At 39.1% G+C, this 19008-nt stretch overlaps 1 protein-coding gene across 3 annotated transcripts in view; it reads right to left on the bottom strand.

The window, feature by feature from the left end:
* Positions 1-507: 507 nt before the first annotated feature.
* The window catches only part of LOC134348581 (neurabin-1-like), a 73195-nt gene continuing 54694 nt past the window's right edge, over positions 508-19008 (bottom strand). For 2 of the 3 annotated variants that reach the window (XM_063052175.1, XM_063052174.1), the window contains 5 exons: positions 15051-15132; positions 12668-12739; positions 12274-12472; positions 4755-4931; positions 508-3792 (listed from right to left, as the gene is read on the bottom strand). In XM_063052175.1, the coding sequence (XP_062908245.1) occupies positions 3622-3792; positions 4755-4931; positions 12274-12472; positions 12668-12739; positions 15051-15132 (701 nt within the window). In that variant the 3' untranslated portion in view covers positions 508-3621. The remainder of the gene's footprint in view (positions 3793-4754; positions 4932-12273; positions 12473-12667; positions 12740-15050; positions 15133-19008) is intronic. The other variant, XM_063052176.1, reaches the window with a different exon arrangement.

Below are 19008 nucleotides of genomic sequence, written 5' to 3'. Positions count from 1 at the left end.
ACAGAACTCCATAAGGAAATAGAAGAGGTAGGCAGTGGGGCATCAAGACTGCCTACTATTCAATATGATCATGGCTGATCTGCCCCAGATCTACTCTTCCATGTCAATTCCCCAGATCCCTCAATTCCCTAATCTTTCAAAAATCTATCCACTTTTTCGTCAAATATCCCCAGAGATCGAAACTCCACAACCCTCCCAATTCCCGATTCTTCTAAACTTTAAAGAATATAGACCTAATTCTTCAGCTGTTGTGAAAGATCAGCTCTCTCATCTGAGTAACTAGCCCAGAGAAACTTTTTTTGAACTTCCTCTAATCATATACAAAGTAACTATAGCAAATCACAGCCACTGGATGGCAGTATATACCACTACAATTTTTATACATCAATTGCAGCATCTGCATAACAAAATTCTTTGTTGTCAGGAAGTTAATGTTGTTTGAAAAAGGAATGACTATAAAACAGTGCAATAAGTTACAAACAGCAACAATCCATTAGTTCAGAAAAGAAGCTGAATGAAATTTATAAGTTCTTTTTATTTCAAATTGTATTTTATTTCAAAAGGTTTTACAGCAAGATCATGTAAATCTATCAACCACTCTTTTACAAATGCTAATCCATTCCTCTTCCTAGCTATGGTTCAAGATTGAACCAGGATATTTAATTACTTTGGTGTATTTGATCCCAAGTAAGGCATCTGGCTCATATTCACTAAATCATGACTTAGGCTACCTATCCCTAACCTCGGTAACTAGCCATAATTTTCCATATTTCTTGTTCTCCTTTGATCCAATTATTTCAATGCCTTTTAAGCCCATTTTTAACTTTCATATTCCATAAATATATTCTTGAGCCCTCAGCTTAGTTTTCCTGCTTTCCTTAAGCTTGTCTTGATTTCAAAATTCTCACCCTCCAAGGTCTTGTCCTCCTGCATTCTTCATTCCCTCCCCAGCTCCGCCCCACTGTTGCTGGTAGGCAAATCAAGACACTGATGCTATTATATCTCAACATAAAGGGGTAGGAGTGAAACCACACGTATTCCAAAAACTGTAAACAAAATCTAAACAAAACCCAGAGAGGAGACACAAGGGACTGCAGATGCTAGAATCTAAAGCTAAGTACAAATTGCTAGAGGAATTCAGTAGCCTGGACAACATCTGATGTAGGACAGGAATTGCTGATTTTGAGGCTTTACGTCAGAATTGGGGCAGAGAGGGCAGAAAGCCAGTATAAAAAGGTGGAGTGTGTCAAGGACCAAAAGGAAATTGGTGCACTGAAGATGATAGGCAAGAGCAAGGTTTGGGAGGGTTCGGAAAGAGAGGCGTTTGAGTGACAGATAGAAGCAAACAAAGAATTGAGCAAATATGGACAGGCAGAGGTGTGGAGGGTGAAGGGAAAGACCAGTGCTAGAAAGTGATAGATGGAAACACAAGGCTGAGAGTGCTGGAAACATCAGATGATAATGGGAACCATTAGGGGAGAAGGAAAGATCAGATAAACGCAGACTGGGGAGTGTAAAAGGCGTGGGTAGTGGGTGGATGGAGAGGGAGAGGAATGAAAATGGGTGTATGGGGGTCAGTATTGGAAAGGAGACAAAAATAGTAAAATCTGGTGAATCAGGAGGAGGAAGATACAAAGGAACACAGGAGGTAAGGGTTACTGGAAACTGGACCTGGATAGAATAAATAACTAAAGGGATACCACTGAAAAATGATAAACTGAATATTTTCCAGTTTTTATCAGTAGAATTAATCTTATAGCTTGGGGGAAACACATATACATTCAAAGCATTAGGGTATAGAAGGCAACTATTAGATGACTATCAAGGAATGAACAGTCCTCAAGGAAATACATCCTACTGATGTTATTTAAATAATTACTTATCTTTATTCTGTGGTTACATGAATGGAAAAGAGCCAATTTTCCCTTTCTTTTTATCACTAAAATTATCCTTTAGAGATGACAGGAACAAGTATTAACATTGAGGAATACAAACACAAGTTTGCAGAATAGAAAACCAGTAAATACAGTTGTAATTACAACTGAAAGTTGATTCCTGGTTGTAGGTCTTGGCAGTGAGATGCACTGAAAAAGAGTGCATACTACGTAACAAGAAGTTAGACTAGATTTTTAATGATTAGTAATACAATGGCTCTGTTTTCAGTTTTCACTTCAGAAAATGCAAGCAAGTGAAAATCTAGAGAAAGTATTTCACAGAGGAATTTTAATGACCTTCAAAGTACTGTGTCTATTTGTATAGTTTCTTCATAAAGTAACACGTCAAAGTATTTTTTCCTAATTTTATTCAAAATATAAAATTGGAAAAAATATATTACATAACACATTCTCTACTTAAATCATTAAAAATAATTCCTAATCAAAGGTAAGGGAATCCAATATATTGGCTCTGAATATCAAATTATTACTTGTACTAAATGGATAGGAAAGAACGGAAAACACGATGAGATGTCAGGATCAGAAATAAGATGGACACCATTGAGATATCAGAAGTCTGAAAACTGACCAGAATGGCAGCAGATGGATGCAAGCCAATAATCATTGTTATGTTTTACCCTTATATCCGCTGTAATTTATCTTTCGACAGACAGTGGAAAGGAAATGAAGGTAATGTAATCCATGCTGTATTTCTAAAATCCTGATGTTCAGCCCAAAGAAATAAAGAAACAAAAACTCTTGTTACATGGGCAAATATGAAATTTCAGGGTAACACAAGATGGGAAGATTTTCATCTTTTGGATGACAAAAGATCAGTAAGGTATAGAAACTGAAATCAGAGAACCACTGAAATAACATAGCTACACACACAATTAAAAACTTGTGAGAAAGATAATAGTTAACTTTCGAAAAACTCAAAGGATATCAACAGTGTCAAAGCATGGTCTACGTGAATTCTATATTAGATCAATGGGATATTCTTGTAATCATTCCTGATCATCATTTATAATTTGAATAAAAAATGATCACCAATGAGCTCAATAGAGAAGATTAAAGGACACAAGACAAAACAGTGGCATCCCTTCTGTGCAATGGTTTTATAAAGTACAGAATTATAAAGTTATAACTATATAGTTTGCACTGTAAATAGAGAAAGCTATTGCTGTTTTTACGCCTTTGAGGAAATGCATATTAAACAATATGCACAGGCATAACATTTAAGTGTTCCATCTTTGTACCTTATTCTCTACAACTCTGTAGATAATTGACTGAGTAGTGTCATTTCCCTTGCAATGTAGTTTGGATCATTTTAGGAAATTCAAGATACTTACAACAACCTTTAACAAGTATTTGATTAAATTTTAATAGTGTGCTTAAGTTTTAATAAAATATTAATTTCATCTATTATTAAGGCCATAGCTAATTAAGACTGCATAGAATTATAAACCTACAAAAATGTATGAACATTATATACAGAAAATTACCTACTCCATGAAACATACCAGAAAATGTACCATAAATTTCTCTAATATAAATTGTTAAACTAACATACATTTGAGTTACTCTACATATGTGAATCAACAAGTCTGTGATGCATTCAACACACTGCAACATTGAAATAGGACAACTATCTACAATATTTGTTCTCAATTGCACTTAGTCCTATTTAACACATTGTTTCTACAGATGTGGCATGTGTACCAGTTTTTTTCTGTTGATCTTTCTCTTTTTTTTGATTCTTCTCTCTTTGTTTCTCTATTTTCTCATGTGTTTTCTTAATTTCCTTAAGCCTTTTCTTAATGGTGGCACGATCATTTTGACTGGTAACGCCTAAAGCCTGCAAAGTTAAAATATAACAAAATACATGTATTCTGATTTGACCATTCTCTACTGCACAACCTAAGCATAACATTAAAAACCGAATGCCCTAAAGTTTCATTAATGACTCCAGTAAATGGAAAATTTTCAGATTATGTGAGTCCATGAGGCTCAAAGATGAGGTGCATCTTGTTGAACTTTGATAAAATAGCTTAGGAGGTTGAGGACTGAAGATCAGAATGGGAGTGAGAAGAAGAATTAACATGATAGCCAGCAGGAAGCTTAGTGTCATGTTTGTAGATGGAATAGAGGAGTTCAATGAAGCAGTGACCCACTCTGTGTTTGGTATACCCAAGGTGGAGACCACCATATTACGAACAGCAAATGTAATATATTAAATTGAAATTATTATAAATAAATCACTGCTTCAGGCAAAAAGTGTTTTTGTTCTGGTATTGTGTGAGATAATAGTACAGAGCATGTGTTACAAGTCATACAGCACAGGAACAGGACAGTTAGCCCACCACAAACACGCCATCCAAACCATGCTAGTCCCATTTTGCAACACTTCATCTGCACCCTTCAATGCCCAGGCAATTCTAAATACTCATCTAGACATCTTTTAAATGTTTCAGTTACTCACTATTGCATGGGAAAATGCTGTGTAAAGGAAAGCAGGTTTTGTAGTTACCATATTCACATCACATGTCCGTGAGGTATGCTCTGCCCCAATTCTAGAACCTTTTGTAAAATGGCACTCTATGTAACACTGTACAACTAGTGTCAATATCAGAACATTTTATATCAGCCCAATTCTAGTGATGTCCTTGATGATTTTCCAGCATAAATATCTGAAGAGCTCAGTCTTGCTCTCTTTTGAGAGACTGGAAGCACTGAGCTTTTTAAACTCATTGCTCTATACAATCCTACATCATGCTTACTCAAATGTAATAATTGGCCACTGCAACAAGTCATACATACCTTAAGTCTACTGCTATCTAGTTGCATTAATTGTTCGCCATCAACGTTTTTAGAAAAAAATTCTGCTGTGTATTGCTCTAAATTAATTTCCTTCAGCCAGTGACAGACTTGTTGGGTTGTCCACTCAGGAACAGTCTGAATTTCACATCGACTTTTCCCAGTTGAATCGAGAACCTGCTTGGAAAGGCAAAAGAGAAAAATATCACTGGTGTTGCATATACATAAGAAACAGTGCCTGTAAGAGGTTTTGTCACTAAACAAAGTTTGGGAAGTTTAGCAATTAAGTGGGGAATGGAAAACATTTCATTCATTATCAGCTGCCAGGTTCAGATCCACAGCAATTCCCTTCTCACATCTTCATGGAGACATCTGGGGAAAACCCACATATTCCACAGGGAAGACGTACAAGGGACTCCTTAGTCCTTTAAAAAAATAGCTACAAATTACTACATTTCAGTAAGTGATTTCATTAAGACCTACAGTGGCATGCAAAAGTTTGGGCACCCTGGTCAAAATTTCTGTTACTGTCAATAGCTAAGCAAGTAAAAGGTGACCTGATTTCCAAAAGGCATAAAGTTAAAGATGACACATTTCTTTAATATTTTAAACAAGATTACTTTTTTATTTCCATATTTTAGTTTCAAAATAACAAAAAAGGAAAAGGGCCCGAAGCAAAAGTTTGGGCACCCTACATGGTCAGTACTCAGTAACACCCCCTTTGGCAAGTATCACAGCTTGTGAACACTTTCAGTAGCCAGCTAAGAGTCTTTCAATTCTTGTTTGGGGGATTTTCGCCCATTCTTCCTTGCAAAAGGCTTCTAGTTAACCATATGACCATATTCTGTGAGATTCTTGGGCCATCTTGCATGCACTGCTCTTTTAAGGTCGACCCACAGATTTTCGATGATGTTTAGGTCAGGGGACTGTGAGGGCCATGGCAAAACCTTCAGCTTGTGCTTCTTGAGGTAGTCCATTGTGGATTTTGAGGTGTGTTTAGGATCATTATCCTGTTGTAGAAACCATCCTCTTTTCATCTTCAGCTTTTTTTTTTACAGATGGTGTGATATTTGCTTCCAGAATTTGCTGGTATTTAATTGAATTCATTCTTCCCTCTACCAGTGAAATGTTCCCCGTGCCACTGGCTGCCTCACAAGCCCAAAGCATGATCGATCCACCCCGTGCTTAACAGTTGGAGAGGTGTTCTTTTCATGAAATTCTGCACCCTTTTTTCTCCAAATATACCTTTGCTCATTGCAGCCAAAAAGTTCTATTTTAACTTCGTCAGTCCACAGGACTTGTTTCCAAAATGCATCAGGCTTGTTTAGATGTTCCTTTGCAAACTTCTGACGCTGAATTTTGTGGTGAGGACGCAGGAAAGGTTTTCTTCTGATGAGTCTTCCATGAAGGTCATATTTGTGCAGGTGTCGCTGCACAGTTGAACAGTTCACCACCACTCCAGAGTCTGCTAAACCTTCCTGAAGGTCTTTTGCAGTCAAACGGGGGTTTTGATTTGCCTTCCTAGCAATCCTACGAGCAGTTGTCTTGGAAAGTTTTCTTGGTCTTCCAGACCTCAACTTGACCTCCACTGTTCCCATTAACTGCCATTGCTTAATTACATTACGAACTGAGGAAACAGTTGCCTGAAAATGCTTTGCTATCTTCTTATAGCCTTCTCCTGCTTTGTGGGTACCATTTATTTTAATTTTCAGGGTGCTAGGCAGCTGCTTAGAGGAGCTGATGGCTGCTGATTGTTGGGACAAGGTTTCAGGAGTCAGGGTATTTATAAAGCTTTGAAATTTGCATCACCTGGCCTTTCCTAACGATGACTGTGAACAAACCATAGCCTTAACAAGCTAATTAAGGTCTGAGAACTTGGTAAAAGTTATCTGAGAGCTCAAATCTCTTGGGGTGCCCAAACATCTGCATGGTGCTCCTTTCCTTTTTTTCCTTCTGAAATTGTACAAAACAAAAATAATACACTAATCTTGCTTAAAATGTTGAAAGGAATGTTTCATCTTTAACTTCATGCCTTTTGGAGATCAGTTCATGTTCTACTCACTTAACTATTCACAGTAACAGAAATTTTGACCAGGGTGCCCGAACTTTTGCATACCACTGTATGTCGATGACTGTGTACCTTTGAGAACATACTGAACGTACCCAAACCAGAAACTGTGGGTGAACTGGGATATTTGCAGTCTTCTGAGGCTAGATCCAGAACCCTACAAGAAGGCCAGGTACAATGTCTGGAAGGTAATTGTTAGAGCGAAAAGGTAATTCTGTGTGAGGTTAGAGATACTAATAGCATAGCAGTTGTGGCAGACTTTGCATGCCATTACCTACAAGGCAAAACCTAACAGTAAAAATGGCTGTGATGCTTTACGCTCTGATGAGTTCAAAGCCTTTTACGCACACTTTTAAAGGGAAAATAACACTACACCTATGCGAACAGCACCTTCTCACCCTATGATCTCAGTCTTGGAGTCTTACATCAGTTCATCCTTCAAGAAGGTATCGGGCCCCGATGGTGTACCTGGCATGGTAGTGAAACCTGTGAAACATGGCAGGGGAAAGACAGAGGCTGGCCTCATCTGCCCATCGCCACCTTATCTGGTTCTATTACCTCATCATTGCTGCATTCTACTATGCCAGGAAGTGGGTCCAAGGAGGTTGGCACAAAATCCTGTTTTTTCCTGGTGTGGTATTGTGCTGTGCCAGTACCATGGTGTGAATTACTCTGCTACGCAATGTGGAGAAGCTGGCTGGGAGGGCTGGTGTTACAGATGGTAAAGTTATCTCTCTATCTTTCTCGGGTTAAAGCTGTCAAGCTTTGGGAATAATTCCTAATGTTCTGACATTCGGAAGAATTCAAAAAATAAAGATAATATTTAAAAATTTACATCTGTTAAAGATTCTTGAAAATAACTTACTTATTCCTGCATTCTTTCTATAGACTCTATTGAAATGAGTTGACTTGTAGAACTTGAGTGTGGTCTAAGCTGCTTGAAAACTCATGAACAGATTCCCTGATGCAACCGTTGGTGAATTTTAAGAAGTTCATAACCTGCAAACAAATGCACGCAGAACCCAGCAGTGGAGTACGCTTACAGATTTGCTCTGCATTTGAATAAACAGATGCTTGTACACCAAATTTACTTAATTTTATATACAAACAGGGAGTGTTGGAAATAGTTTCAAGTAGCTCCAACAAAATTCCACCACCAGACATACGTTCATTGGCCACTTTATTTAGGTACACCAGCTCATTAATACAATATTCACTGGCCACTTTATTAGGTACAACTGCTCATTAATGCAAATATCTAATCAGCCAATCATGTGGCAGCAACTCAATGCATAAAAACATGCAGATATGTTCAAGAGGTTTAGTTGTTGTTCATACCAAACATCAGAATGGGGAAGAAGTGTGATCTTTGACCATGCTGGTGCCAGACCAGGTGGTTTGAGTATCTCAGAAACTGCAGATCTCCTGGGATTTTTAAGCAATAAGTGGGAACCTCCAACTGCAGTCATGAGAGGCTGAAGCTGTCCTTGAGCATTCCAATCAATTGGTGCGCATTAGAGAATGGTGCAAAAAAAAAAATCCAGTGAGCGACAGTTCTACAGGCGAGAAAGCCTTGTTGATGAGAGAGATCAGAGGGGAATGACCAGGCTGGTTCAAGATGACAAGAAGGCACAGTAACTGAAATAACTATGCATTACAATAGTGGTGTGCAGAAGAACATTTCTAAATGCACAACAAAGTAAAGATCAAGTAGAGCACAGAAAACAACATACTGTGCAAACGCAAATATAAATAAACAGCAATAAATAACGTGAGCACAAAATAACAAGATAAACAGCCTTTAAAGTGATAACATTGGTTGTGGGAACATCTTAATAGATGAGTGTAGTTATCCCCTTTTCTTCTAGAACCTGATGGTTGAGGGATAGTAACAGTTCTTGAACCTGGTGGTATGAGTCCTGAGGCTCTTGTGCCTTCTACCTGATGGCTGCAGTGAGGAAACAGCATGGCCTGGATGGTGAGGACCTTTGATGATGGATGCTGCTTTCCTACTATAATGTTTCATGTAGATAGGTTCAATGATTGGGAGGGCTTTATCCATAATTTACTGGGCTAGATCTACTACCTTTTGTAGGATTTTCTGTTCAAAGATATTGGCATTCCCATACCATGCCGTGATGCAGCCAGTCAATACACTCCCCACTACACATCTATAAAAGATCGTCAAAATTTTTGATGACATGCCAAATTTCCACAGACTCCTAAAGAAGCAGAGGCGCTGTTGTGCTTTTTTTGCAATTACATTCATTTATATGATGCATCTAAAACATATCTTGTGAGATAGTAACACCCAAGAATTTTAAGTTATTGACCCTCTTCACCTTTGATACTCCGATGAGATCTGGCTTATGGACCTCTGGTTTCCCTCTCCTGGAATCTACTACCAGTTTCTTGGTCTTGCTGACATTGAGTGAGAGGTTGTTGTTATGTCACCAATCAGCCAAATTTTCAATCTCTCTCCTTTTCGCTGATTCATCACCACCTTTGATATGACCCACAACAGTAGTGTTATCAGCAAACTTGAATATGGCATTGTAGCTGTGTTTCGCCATAGTCATAGGTGTAAAGCAAGTAGAGCAGGGGGCTAGGCATACAGCCCTATGGTGCACCTGTGTTGATGAAGATCATGGAGGAGATGTTGTTGGCAATCTGAATTGACTGGGGTCTGCAAGTGAGGAAATCCAGAATCCAAATGCACAAGGAGGCATCAAGGCCCAGGTTTTAGAGTTTACTGACTGGTTTTGAGGGGATGATGGTATTAAATGCTCAGCTGTAATCAACAAAGAGCACCCTGATGCATGCATCTTTACTCAACAAGTCAAACCTTGAAGTGGATGGACTATAGCAGCAGAAGACCATGAACATACACTCAGTGAGCACTTTATTAGCTACCTCCATCCTTCCATACTAACCCCTCCCCTTCTTAGAGCACTTTCATTCCACTATAGGAGACTCAACACTGTTCTTCACTTCTGTTTTCCTTTCCTAGGGACTCCAGTCTTCCCAGGCGAAGCAGCAACTGATTTCCAGTTCTTCCAATCTAGTCTACTACATAGGGTTCACAATATGCTCTCCTATACTGAGAAACTAAACTCAGATTAGATAACCATTTTGCAATACCCTCCTCAGGTATCCAGGCCTTTGGGATAAAGAGGCCCTGAAACGTTGTACCATTTAATTAGATCAGTCCTGATCTACACCTAGCAGGTGGATTCTGAGACAACTGATGGGAACCTGGGGAGAATAAAGAATGGGATTAATGTAGGATTAGTGTAAATGCTTGTTTGGCATTTGATGTGGTAGGCCGAAGGATCTGCTTCTGTGCTGTGTACTTATGAGTCTTTCCATCTATATGCTCATCTGCGTGGATAAACCATAGTACATCAGCTAGATCTACTGTTTGATTGATTTACATGCAACAGTTAAGCAGAGAGAACCTGGCTTTGAAGTAGTTAAATGTGGACTTCTGTGGACAAATGAAGAAATGCATTCCATCAATTTCACAACTACATTTCAAAAAATTCAATAATAATCAGCCTGATTAATGCAATAATGCTTCATTTTCAGTATGATCAAGTCCTATATGTTAACTAAGTAAATAGCAGAGTAGATTATAGAGAAGAAACTGCACATTTGTTACTAGCTTGTGACCACAGAATCATTTCAGAAAAATCAGTAAATTACTCCCAAGCTCACACCAAATCTTTTTCGATGAATGGTGTACTTGAACAACAGCAAGCAGAAAGCTAACATCTTGTACTTGTCGCAAACAACAGGAATTCTGCAGATGCTGGAAATTCAAGCAACACACATCAAAGTTGCTGGTGAACGCAGCAGGCCAGGCAGCATCTCTAGGAAGAGGTGCAGTTGACGTTTCAGGCCGAGACCCTGACGAAGGGTCAGGACGAAGGGTCTCACCAGCAACTTTGATGTGTGTATCTTGTACTTGTCACTTGTTAAAGCTCAAGGGTTTCATAAAGGAAGTTTTATATCATTCGCAATGTTATCCACAGATATTTGTGTTTTTTTAAAACCTTTTAAGCCTCCAGACTCTGGTTATTTTTCCTTCATTTCATGGCACCATACATTTCTAGACCCTACTGCCAAACTCATCTCAATTCGAGAATCTATTATTGTTTTGCATTCTACTGCTATCATCTATCATTTATCTCCTTACAGTTTAATGCTGGCATTTGACCTCCAGACATCTCTCCAATTTTATCACAATTCTTGAGTATTGGCCTCTCATTTTAGACTACTTCATATTTCCCTATCCTCTGTGCTCCAGGTCTATTTTACTCAATGCCAATGGCAGCTTTAATTTGTAGTTACTCTTAAGGATTGTACATCACTGTACAATGTGGGAGAACATTCAGCATCCAATCATTTAGAACAGCTGGCGGCAGGAAACAGAAATGTCACAAATGAAGTTGGACGGAGGACAGTGAGGCACTGTGGATAATGGGACTGCCCAGTATAGTGGGTGAGAGTTCAGTCACCCCTAATTTAGGATAATTGCTAGTCTAGGAAAGCAAATGAGTGAAACAATGAGCAGTCCAATTAAATTGTCATCAATTCTTCTTCCCCCAGGGAATCTTGCAAAAAGTGCTAGAAACCACTAAACAAAGTTGGGACTTTGAGAATGTGACTTTAGGTATGAAATGCCCATGGGACATTAAACAGAATTAAATTGCCTATGATATGCATGCAAGTAGAACTCACAAGAAACAGTAATCATTTGTTTTTTTTAATTTTTGAATCTTCCTGCTAGATTCAATACTGGGTTGAATGAGAATGATACCATTGGGGAAACAGCCCAGGGTTTGTTTTTATTTAAAGTTAAATGCAGTGAGATTCATGCATCAAAGAACTGACCACTGCCATTGCATTCTGGTTTATGGCAATGGATCATTGCTTAATTTACTTAACCTTAGTTTATTATATATACATTCTAGTTGATAAACCCCCATTTAATAAAGTAGTAATTAAGGATATTTAGCAACTAGCACATGAATATTCAGGACATCTTATTTGTAAGAGTTAATTTAATTATTTTTCACCTTTTAAGTGTCAAAATCACAAAAAGAAATTTACCCTTGTGATTTTTTAAAAAAATAAACTTAATCTTAGAAAACTGTTGCTCACTTCTTATGCTGAGAATCACTACTACAGTAGTTTGGTGAAGCAGTCAAGCACAAACCAACAACTGATATTCTCGGTCACCACAGTAAACAGTAATTACGGAAAACTATAATCCTTTTCAGAGCGTTAAATTCCTTCCATTGCTAAGTACAGCAGTAAAACCAACTGTAACGGCACCAGGACTAACAGTTTTTAAATTATTCAGCTGCTAACCTATATTCGCAGACTCTCTGAAGATGACTATTTTCACGGCAAGAAAGGGACAAATACCAATTTTCTTTTCCAACTTACCATATTTCTAGGCTTTCCTTTATCCTGTTCACAAGAAGTGTCATGCGAACTTGAAGGTGATGGAATGCTGTTGTCAGAAGTTGCAGCTTCTTTACGACTATCCCCAAACCAAGAAAAAGGCATGCAAGTTGGTATAGACGAAATTGAATCTGCAGCTGAAAGGTTACCACCTGACCTTTCAAGCAATTCTTTTGATCCCCTGACAAACAAAAACAATGGTTAATAATCATCATATTCAAGATCCAAATAACAGGATGAGAAAAACAAGCAGCTCCCATCAAAACTATGAACACATATTATATAGTTACAATTTTTACATAAATTTAAACATCAACTGTGTCATGGTCTCATATCTGAAAGATTAGCAAGCTTAATTTGTAGCAAGATACAGTACCTGTTATCAAGTGAAGTGCTTTGGTCTTCCTTATCTAATTTCTTGCCTTTTCCACCAGATTTTCTTAATCCACTTTTTATTCAAGTCAAAGAGAGATGAGGAAGAAAAGGAGGAAAAAAATTATATGAACAGAAAATTTTGCAAATATTCTCCACTACTGCTGACCAACAGATATTACTTAAAACAATTAAAATTGACTTCTGAAATATCATTTACTTTTAAAAAAATTAACTTGACTATTAGTTTCTAGTACTTGAAATTATATTCAATTAAAATATGCTTTTACTTTACCATTTGTTTAGTTTAGATCACAGGAGAAAACAAGATTAACTGTATATACTGCTGAGAAGAAAAACAGTCAGATTTAGTGTAACACCCAAAATACTGGAGGAATTCAGCAGATTTAATTTTCTGTCACAGATGGGCATACAATGCTGATTCCCAATTCCAATTCAAATTCACTAAATACTCTTCTCAATCACTGTTGAACAAGTTGTTACTAAGCCTCAACTTTGGTGGTGTAATGGCATCAGCACCACACTTCGAGGCGTCTGTTCCCAGGTTTGAATCTGGTAGGCTCCTTGCACACTTTCCATCTGTGCCGGGTTGAGCATCGAGCTAGCAACCCAGCCTTATAAAAAACTTATAAAAAACAAGTACTAAGGAAACGGCCAAAAACACCACCTGATGCGCCACAAGGTGTGTAAAGGAACAACAACGAGCAGTTTCTCAGGACCGAGGTTAATTTACTTCCAGTGCAGTTTGTGCATTTTGATATGAGGCAAATTTAGGAACTGCAAATTCTTATGTAGATGAGGCAGGCAGTTGCCTACAGAATGGTGAGGATGGTAACTGGAGAGATGGTCTGTTGTGCTCTTGATGCATGGACTCAGGATTGTCAATATTATCCCATATAATTTGAATGGTCATGAGCCACAAATTCCAGACAGCCAGTGTGAATTTTGCCATTTCATCAGAGGCTTTAAGCGCATCCTTGAATCTCTTTCTTGGTTACCAAACAATCTTTCCATGGCAGAACTCTAAACAGAGTGTCTGCTATTGGGCCTGGTGTCAGGCACGCGAGTAAATCTACCGATCCATTGTAACTGAGTGTAACTCCACACGAATCCTGGGACAGGACCTGGGAAAGTACTGACTTTGGTTCACTTATCCTTCCAATCGATTTGGAGGATTTTGCAGAGGTAACGTTGCTGAATTCCATTTAGTGAAGTAAAATGTACACTGACAACTTGACAATTCAGGCAAGGGCCCTGAATCCAAGGCTGTTGAATTTAAAACTGATTAGAGTATTAGGTAGTATAATACTATATGCCTTGCTAGTAAACAGTCAGTTCTACTTGCACAAGAGAAAAAAAAAAGTGTGGGCCACCTGTCCCTTTGAGCCTGCCCGACAATTCATTATGATGCTGGTTGATATGCTGCAGACCTCCTCTCTTCTTCCGCAACAGTTCCTCATAGATGCCAATTCAGAAATTAACCTACTTGCTCTTTACGTACCACTAATCATCCGGTCGGCTTATCCTTACTGGACAGAGAATCACTACCTTTGCAAGAGAAGTTCCCTTGCATCTCAATTTTAAATGACTACCCTATCATCTTGTTACTATGTTCCCTCATTTGAGATTTTCCCATTAGGGGAACATTTTAACATCATGTCCCTTGACGATTTCACATGTTTCAATAAGTTCACCCTTAATTTTCCTAAGCAGAAAAAAAAACAGATCCAATTCCTATACCTGTTTGCCACTACATGATAGAAATTGAACTTGGCCATACTTTGGATAGGAAATTTAAACTCAGGATGAAGCAGATCAATGTTAATCACTTTCAGACCATGCTTGAAATGTGATATGGGTTTGGCAAAACTCTGATAATCCAACACTCTCAGGCATTCAGTTGTGCAAGGCTAGAAGATTTCTAGATGCTTGGATATTTCTCAGACCCTAACACACTTTTACTAAAACGCTACATGAATTTCCTAATACATGTAAATGTATATGGCGAATAAAGTTGATCCTTGATTCTTATTAAGAGATGTTTCACATTAGTATAGTAAATTTTCAAGTAAAATAAATGAGTTTAATGCAAGCATAAGTAAAAGCACCCAGTGATCTTAAAAGGAGCATGGGAAATGGAGTCCAGTGGACTTCAAAAGTAGTACAGGAAATGATGCCCAAGTGTGTTTATTGGGCGAGTGAGAACGAAGACCATGGTGAACCATGGAGCACAGGAAACAGAACTAAATGCTGATCCATTGCAATTTCCGTGGATTATTCAAGTTTTATTGTAGTATTAGTGGATACTTAATTCAATAGCCACAATGGAAAAATGAGAAATATTTTCAAGGCAATGAAAAACATACCCAAAATCGGCAAATCTTCTCTTGGATTTTCCTGATAAATTTTCACTTCCATTGACTGGTTCGTCTTCACTTTTCTTGCCTCCTGCCAATATGAAATAATTATATTTTGCCGATTTATAACTTTGCTTTTAAGAAGTTATCAATAAATCCAGTGCATATGACACAAAGGAAAACCTAAGCACAATTTGAAAAGATGCCCCAAACCACCTTCTGATTTAAAACTTACATACAGTAGAACAATATATGAACATACATTGATAACAAAATAATAAATCAGTCATCATAAAATGGTGGAGCAGACTCGATGGGCTGAATGCCTAATTCTGCCCCTAGCTTTAGGGTTTAACACTGAATTCAACATCACAGATTAAATAGGTTTTCAAAGTTCAAAGTAAATTTCATTGACAAAGTAGATATATGTCACCATATACAACCCTGAGGTTCATTTTCCTGCGGGCATACTCAACAAATCTATCGAATAGTAACTACAACAGGAACAACGAAAGACAAAAACAAAACAGTGCAAACACACCAGCCAGTTGGTCAGCACAGAGCTTTAATATTTAGGAAGGATTGAAAATCAAGTGATGTACAAATGAATAATTATTTAATTCTCTTGAATGTGATATATCCTGGCAAATAATCTATCTGAGCCAATTGCAGAGCAAAATCTTGACCAAGTACCCTTTCTTTGTGTGGGCGAATCTAGATGATTGCCAAATGGCAAATAAGGACTGTGGGACATCGCAACTAAAACCACTTCCATTACCATATGCACACTCTAATAACACTGAATGGACAAGAAAATCAGAAAGATGGTCCCATTGTGATAACACAAAAATAGTGAGGTCATCTCTGACACCTTAGGGATCTGATATTTCAAGAACTGCAACTGTGAGAATGACCTGCACTTCACACTTGAGGTATAAACCAAATATTTACAAAGCCATGCCTGAATTGTCTTGAAGTCCTTTTGAAGTACACTAAATGCTATATGGAAAACAAAGCAGCCAATGTATGGGGGTGTTTACATATAAAAGTAATGACAAGGTGACATGTTTTATTGATGATGGCTGAGGAATAGATATTAGCCAAAATCAAAATTTGGAAAACAGAGCTGTTCTTCTTTAAAAGTGGTTCTTGGCTTGACAACACATTTAAAAAACATAACTATCTCATTAGAATACATGGGTACCTTGCTTTGTAGTCATGACTCCTGCCCAGGAACAAGAATGCAAATGGCATCAACACTAAAAGGGGTCTTTATAGTAGAGACAGTGCTCTATGCTGGAAACCTTAAACAAACTTTTGCCCTTGCTGGTGCTATCCTCAGTCCACAGCTTAGTGTGGAAAAGTTCCTTGTGAGAATTGTGCTGAGCTGCTCCACGGTGAAAAGTCCAGACATTCAACTCTGAAATGCAGGCTCAGTGGTGCATTCAGAGCAGTAGGCAAATGTAGATCATTGCTGGGGACTGGTGACACTAACTTTACAATCACTGACCACTCAAATTTGCAGTCTCTCTCATTGCTCTCTTTTAGCCATGTTGGAAATGCCACCTCTGCAGTTTTCCAGTGCATCAAGCTCAATTTAAGATGCGCACATGTATAATTATTTAGCGTACAATAAATTTAGAATTCAAAATCAAGAAATTCTAGCAGCTGGAAATCTGAAATAATAACCAAAATACTGGATAAAGCAAGATATTAGGCAACATAAAACCATAAGACAGGAACAGAATTAGGCCATTCGGCACATCAAATCTACTCTGACATTCAATTGTGGCTGATTTGTTTGCTCTCAACCCCAATCTCCTGACTTTTCCCTGTATTCAAAAATCTCCCATTTAAATGTACCTAATGACTTGCTTCCACAGCTGTCAGGGGCAATGAATTCCATAGACTCTCCACTGACTCTCATAACTACCTCAACTTAAGGATCGCGGTTTCCCTTCTGTCGTCATCAATGATGCCCTCACCCACATCTCCTCCACTTCCTGCACATCGGCCCTCACCCCATCCTCCTATCACCACAAGAGGGACAGAATTCCTCTTGTCCTCACCTACCACCCCAACAGCCTCTGGATCCAGCATATTATCCTCTACAACTTCCGCCACCTTCAATAGGACCCCACCACTAAGCACATCTTTCCCTCTCTACCCCTCTCCACTTTCCGCGGGGATCGTTCCCTCTACGACTCCCTGGTCCACACGTCCATCCCCACGGTTCTCCCAGCCAGCACTTATCCCTGTAAGATTAAGTGCTACACCTGTCCCTACACCTCCTCTCTTGCCACCATTCAGGGCTCCAAAGAGTCCTTCCAGGTGAGGCAACACTTGTGAGTCTGTTGGGGTCATCTATTGCATCCAGTGCAGCCTCCTCTACTTCGGTGAAACCCAATGCAGATTGGGGGACCACTTCGTCGAGCACCTCTGCTCCGTCCGCCACAACAGACAGGATCTCCTGGTTGCCACCCACTTCAACTCTGCTTCACATTCCCATTCGGATATGTCCATACATGGCCTCCTCTACTGTCAGGATGAGGCTAAACACAGGTTGGAGCAGCAACACCTCATATACCGTCTGGGTAGTCTCCAGGCCCTTGGTATGAACACTGAATTCTCCAACTTCCAGTAATTCCCTCACCCTCCCTTCCCCTATCCCAGTTTCACTCTACCCCCTCCCACAGCTGCCTACTACCTCCGTCATGGTTCCGCCTCCTTCTACTACTCATTGTGCTTTCCCCTATTCCTTCTTCACCTTTCCTGCCTATCCCCTCCCCCACCCCTTTATCTTTCCTCTTACTGGTTTTTCACATGGAACCTACCAGCCTTCTCCTTCCCACCCTCTCTCCACCTTCTTTATAGGGCCTCTGTCCCTTCCCTCTTCAGTCCCGATGAAGGGTTCCGGCCCAAAACGTTGACTGATCGTTTCCACGGATGCTGCTCGACCTGCTGAGTTCCTCCAGCATGTTGTGAGTGTTGCTTTGACCCCAGCATCTGCAGAGTATTTTGTTTCCATAGATTTACCACCTGCTGGCTAAAGAAAATCCTCCTCATCTCTGTTCTAAATGGACATCCTTCTATTCGGATGCTGTGTTCTCTGGTTCTAGACTCTCCCACTATCTAAAACATTCTCTCCACATCCACTCTATCTAGTTCTTTCAATATTCGGTAGGTTTCAATGAGATCCTCCTCAGTCTTCTAAACTCCAGTAAGTACAGGCCCAAAGCTATCAAACTTTTCAGACTTGGGAGCATTCTTATAAACCTCCTCCAGACCCTCTTTAACGCCAGCACATTCTTTCTTAAGTATGGAGTCAAAAACGGCTCACAATACTCCAAATGTGATCCCACCAATGCCTTATAAAGCCTCAGCATTACATCCTTGTTTTTATATTCTAGACCTCCCCAATTGAACTGAATCAAATTTCCCTTCCTTATTACAGACTTAACTCACAAGTGAACCTTTAGAGAATCCTGCACTATGACTTCCAAGTCCCTTTGCACCCTTGATTTCTGAATTTACTCCCATTTAGGAAATAGTCTAAGCCTTTATTCCTTTTGCCAAAGTTCATGACCATACACTTCCCTACACTGTATTCTACCTGCCACTTCTTTGCCCATTCTTCTAATCTGTTCAAGTCCTTCTGCAGACATCCTGCTTCCTCAACACCATCTGTCCTTCCAAGCATCTTTGAGTCATCTGCAAATTTGGCCACAAAACCATCAATTCTGCAATTCAGATAATTAATATAGAAGGTGAAAAGAAGCAGACCCAATAACGACCCTTGCAGAACACCACTAGTCATCAACACATCCAATCTTACTTTCTCCCTCTCAAACTGCAGCGTGAATTCTATTATATTATGAACACTTGCCTCTGAAGGGTTCCTTTATCTTTAGCTCCCTCAGCAAATCTGATTCTTTGCACAACACCACATTCAGATTTGCCATTTCTC

Source organism: Mobula hypostoma, chromosome 6, assembly GCF_963921235.1.
Source record: "Mobula hypostoma chromosome 6, sMobHyp1.1, whole genome shotgun sequence".
In the NCBI taxonomy this organism is placed as follows: Eukaryota; Metazoa; Chordata; class Chondrichthyes; order Myliobatiformes; family Myliobatidae; genus Mobula; species Mobula hypostoma.
Note: the sequence above shows the minus strand (reverse complement) of the source record. Positions and strands in the feature narration are given on the sequence as shown.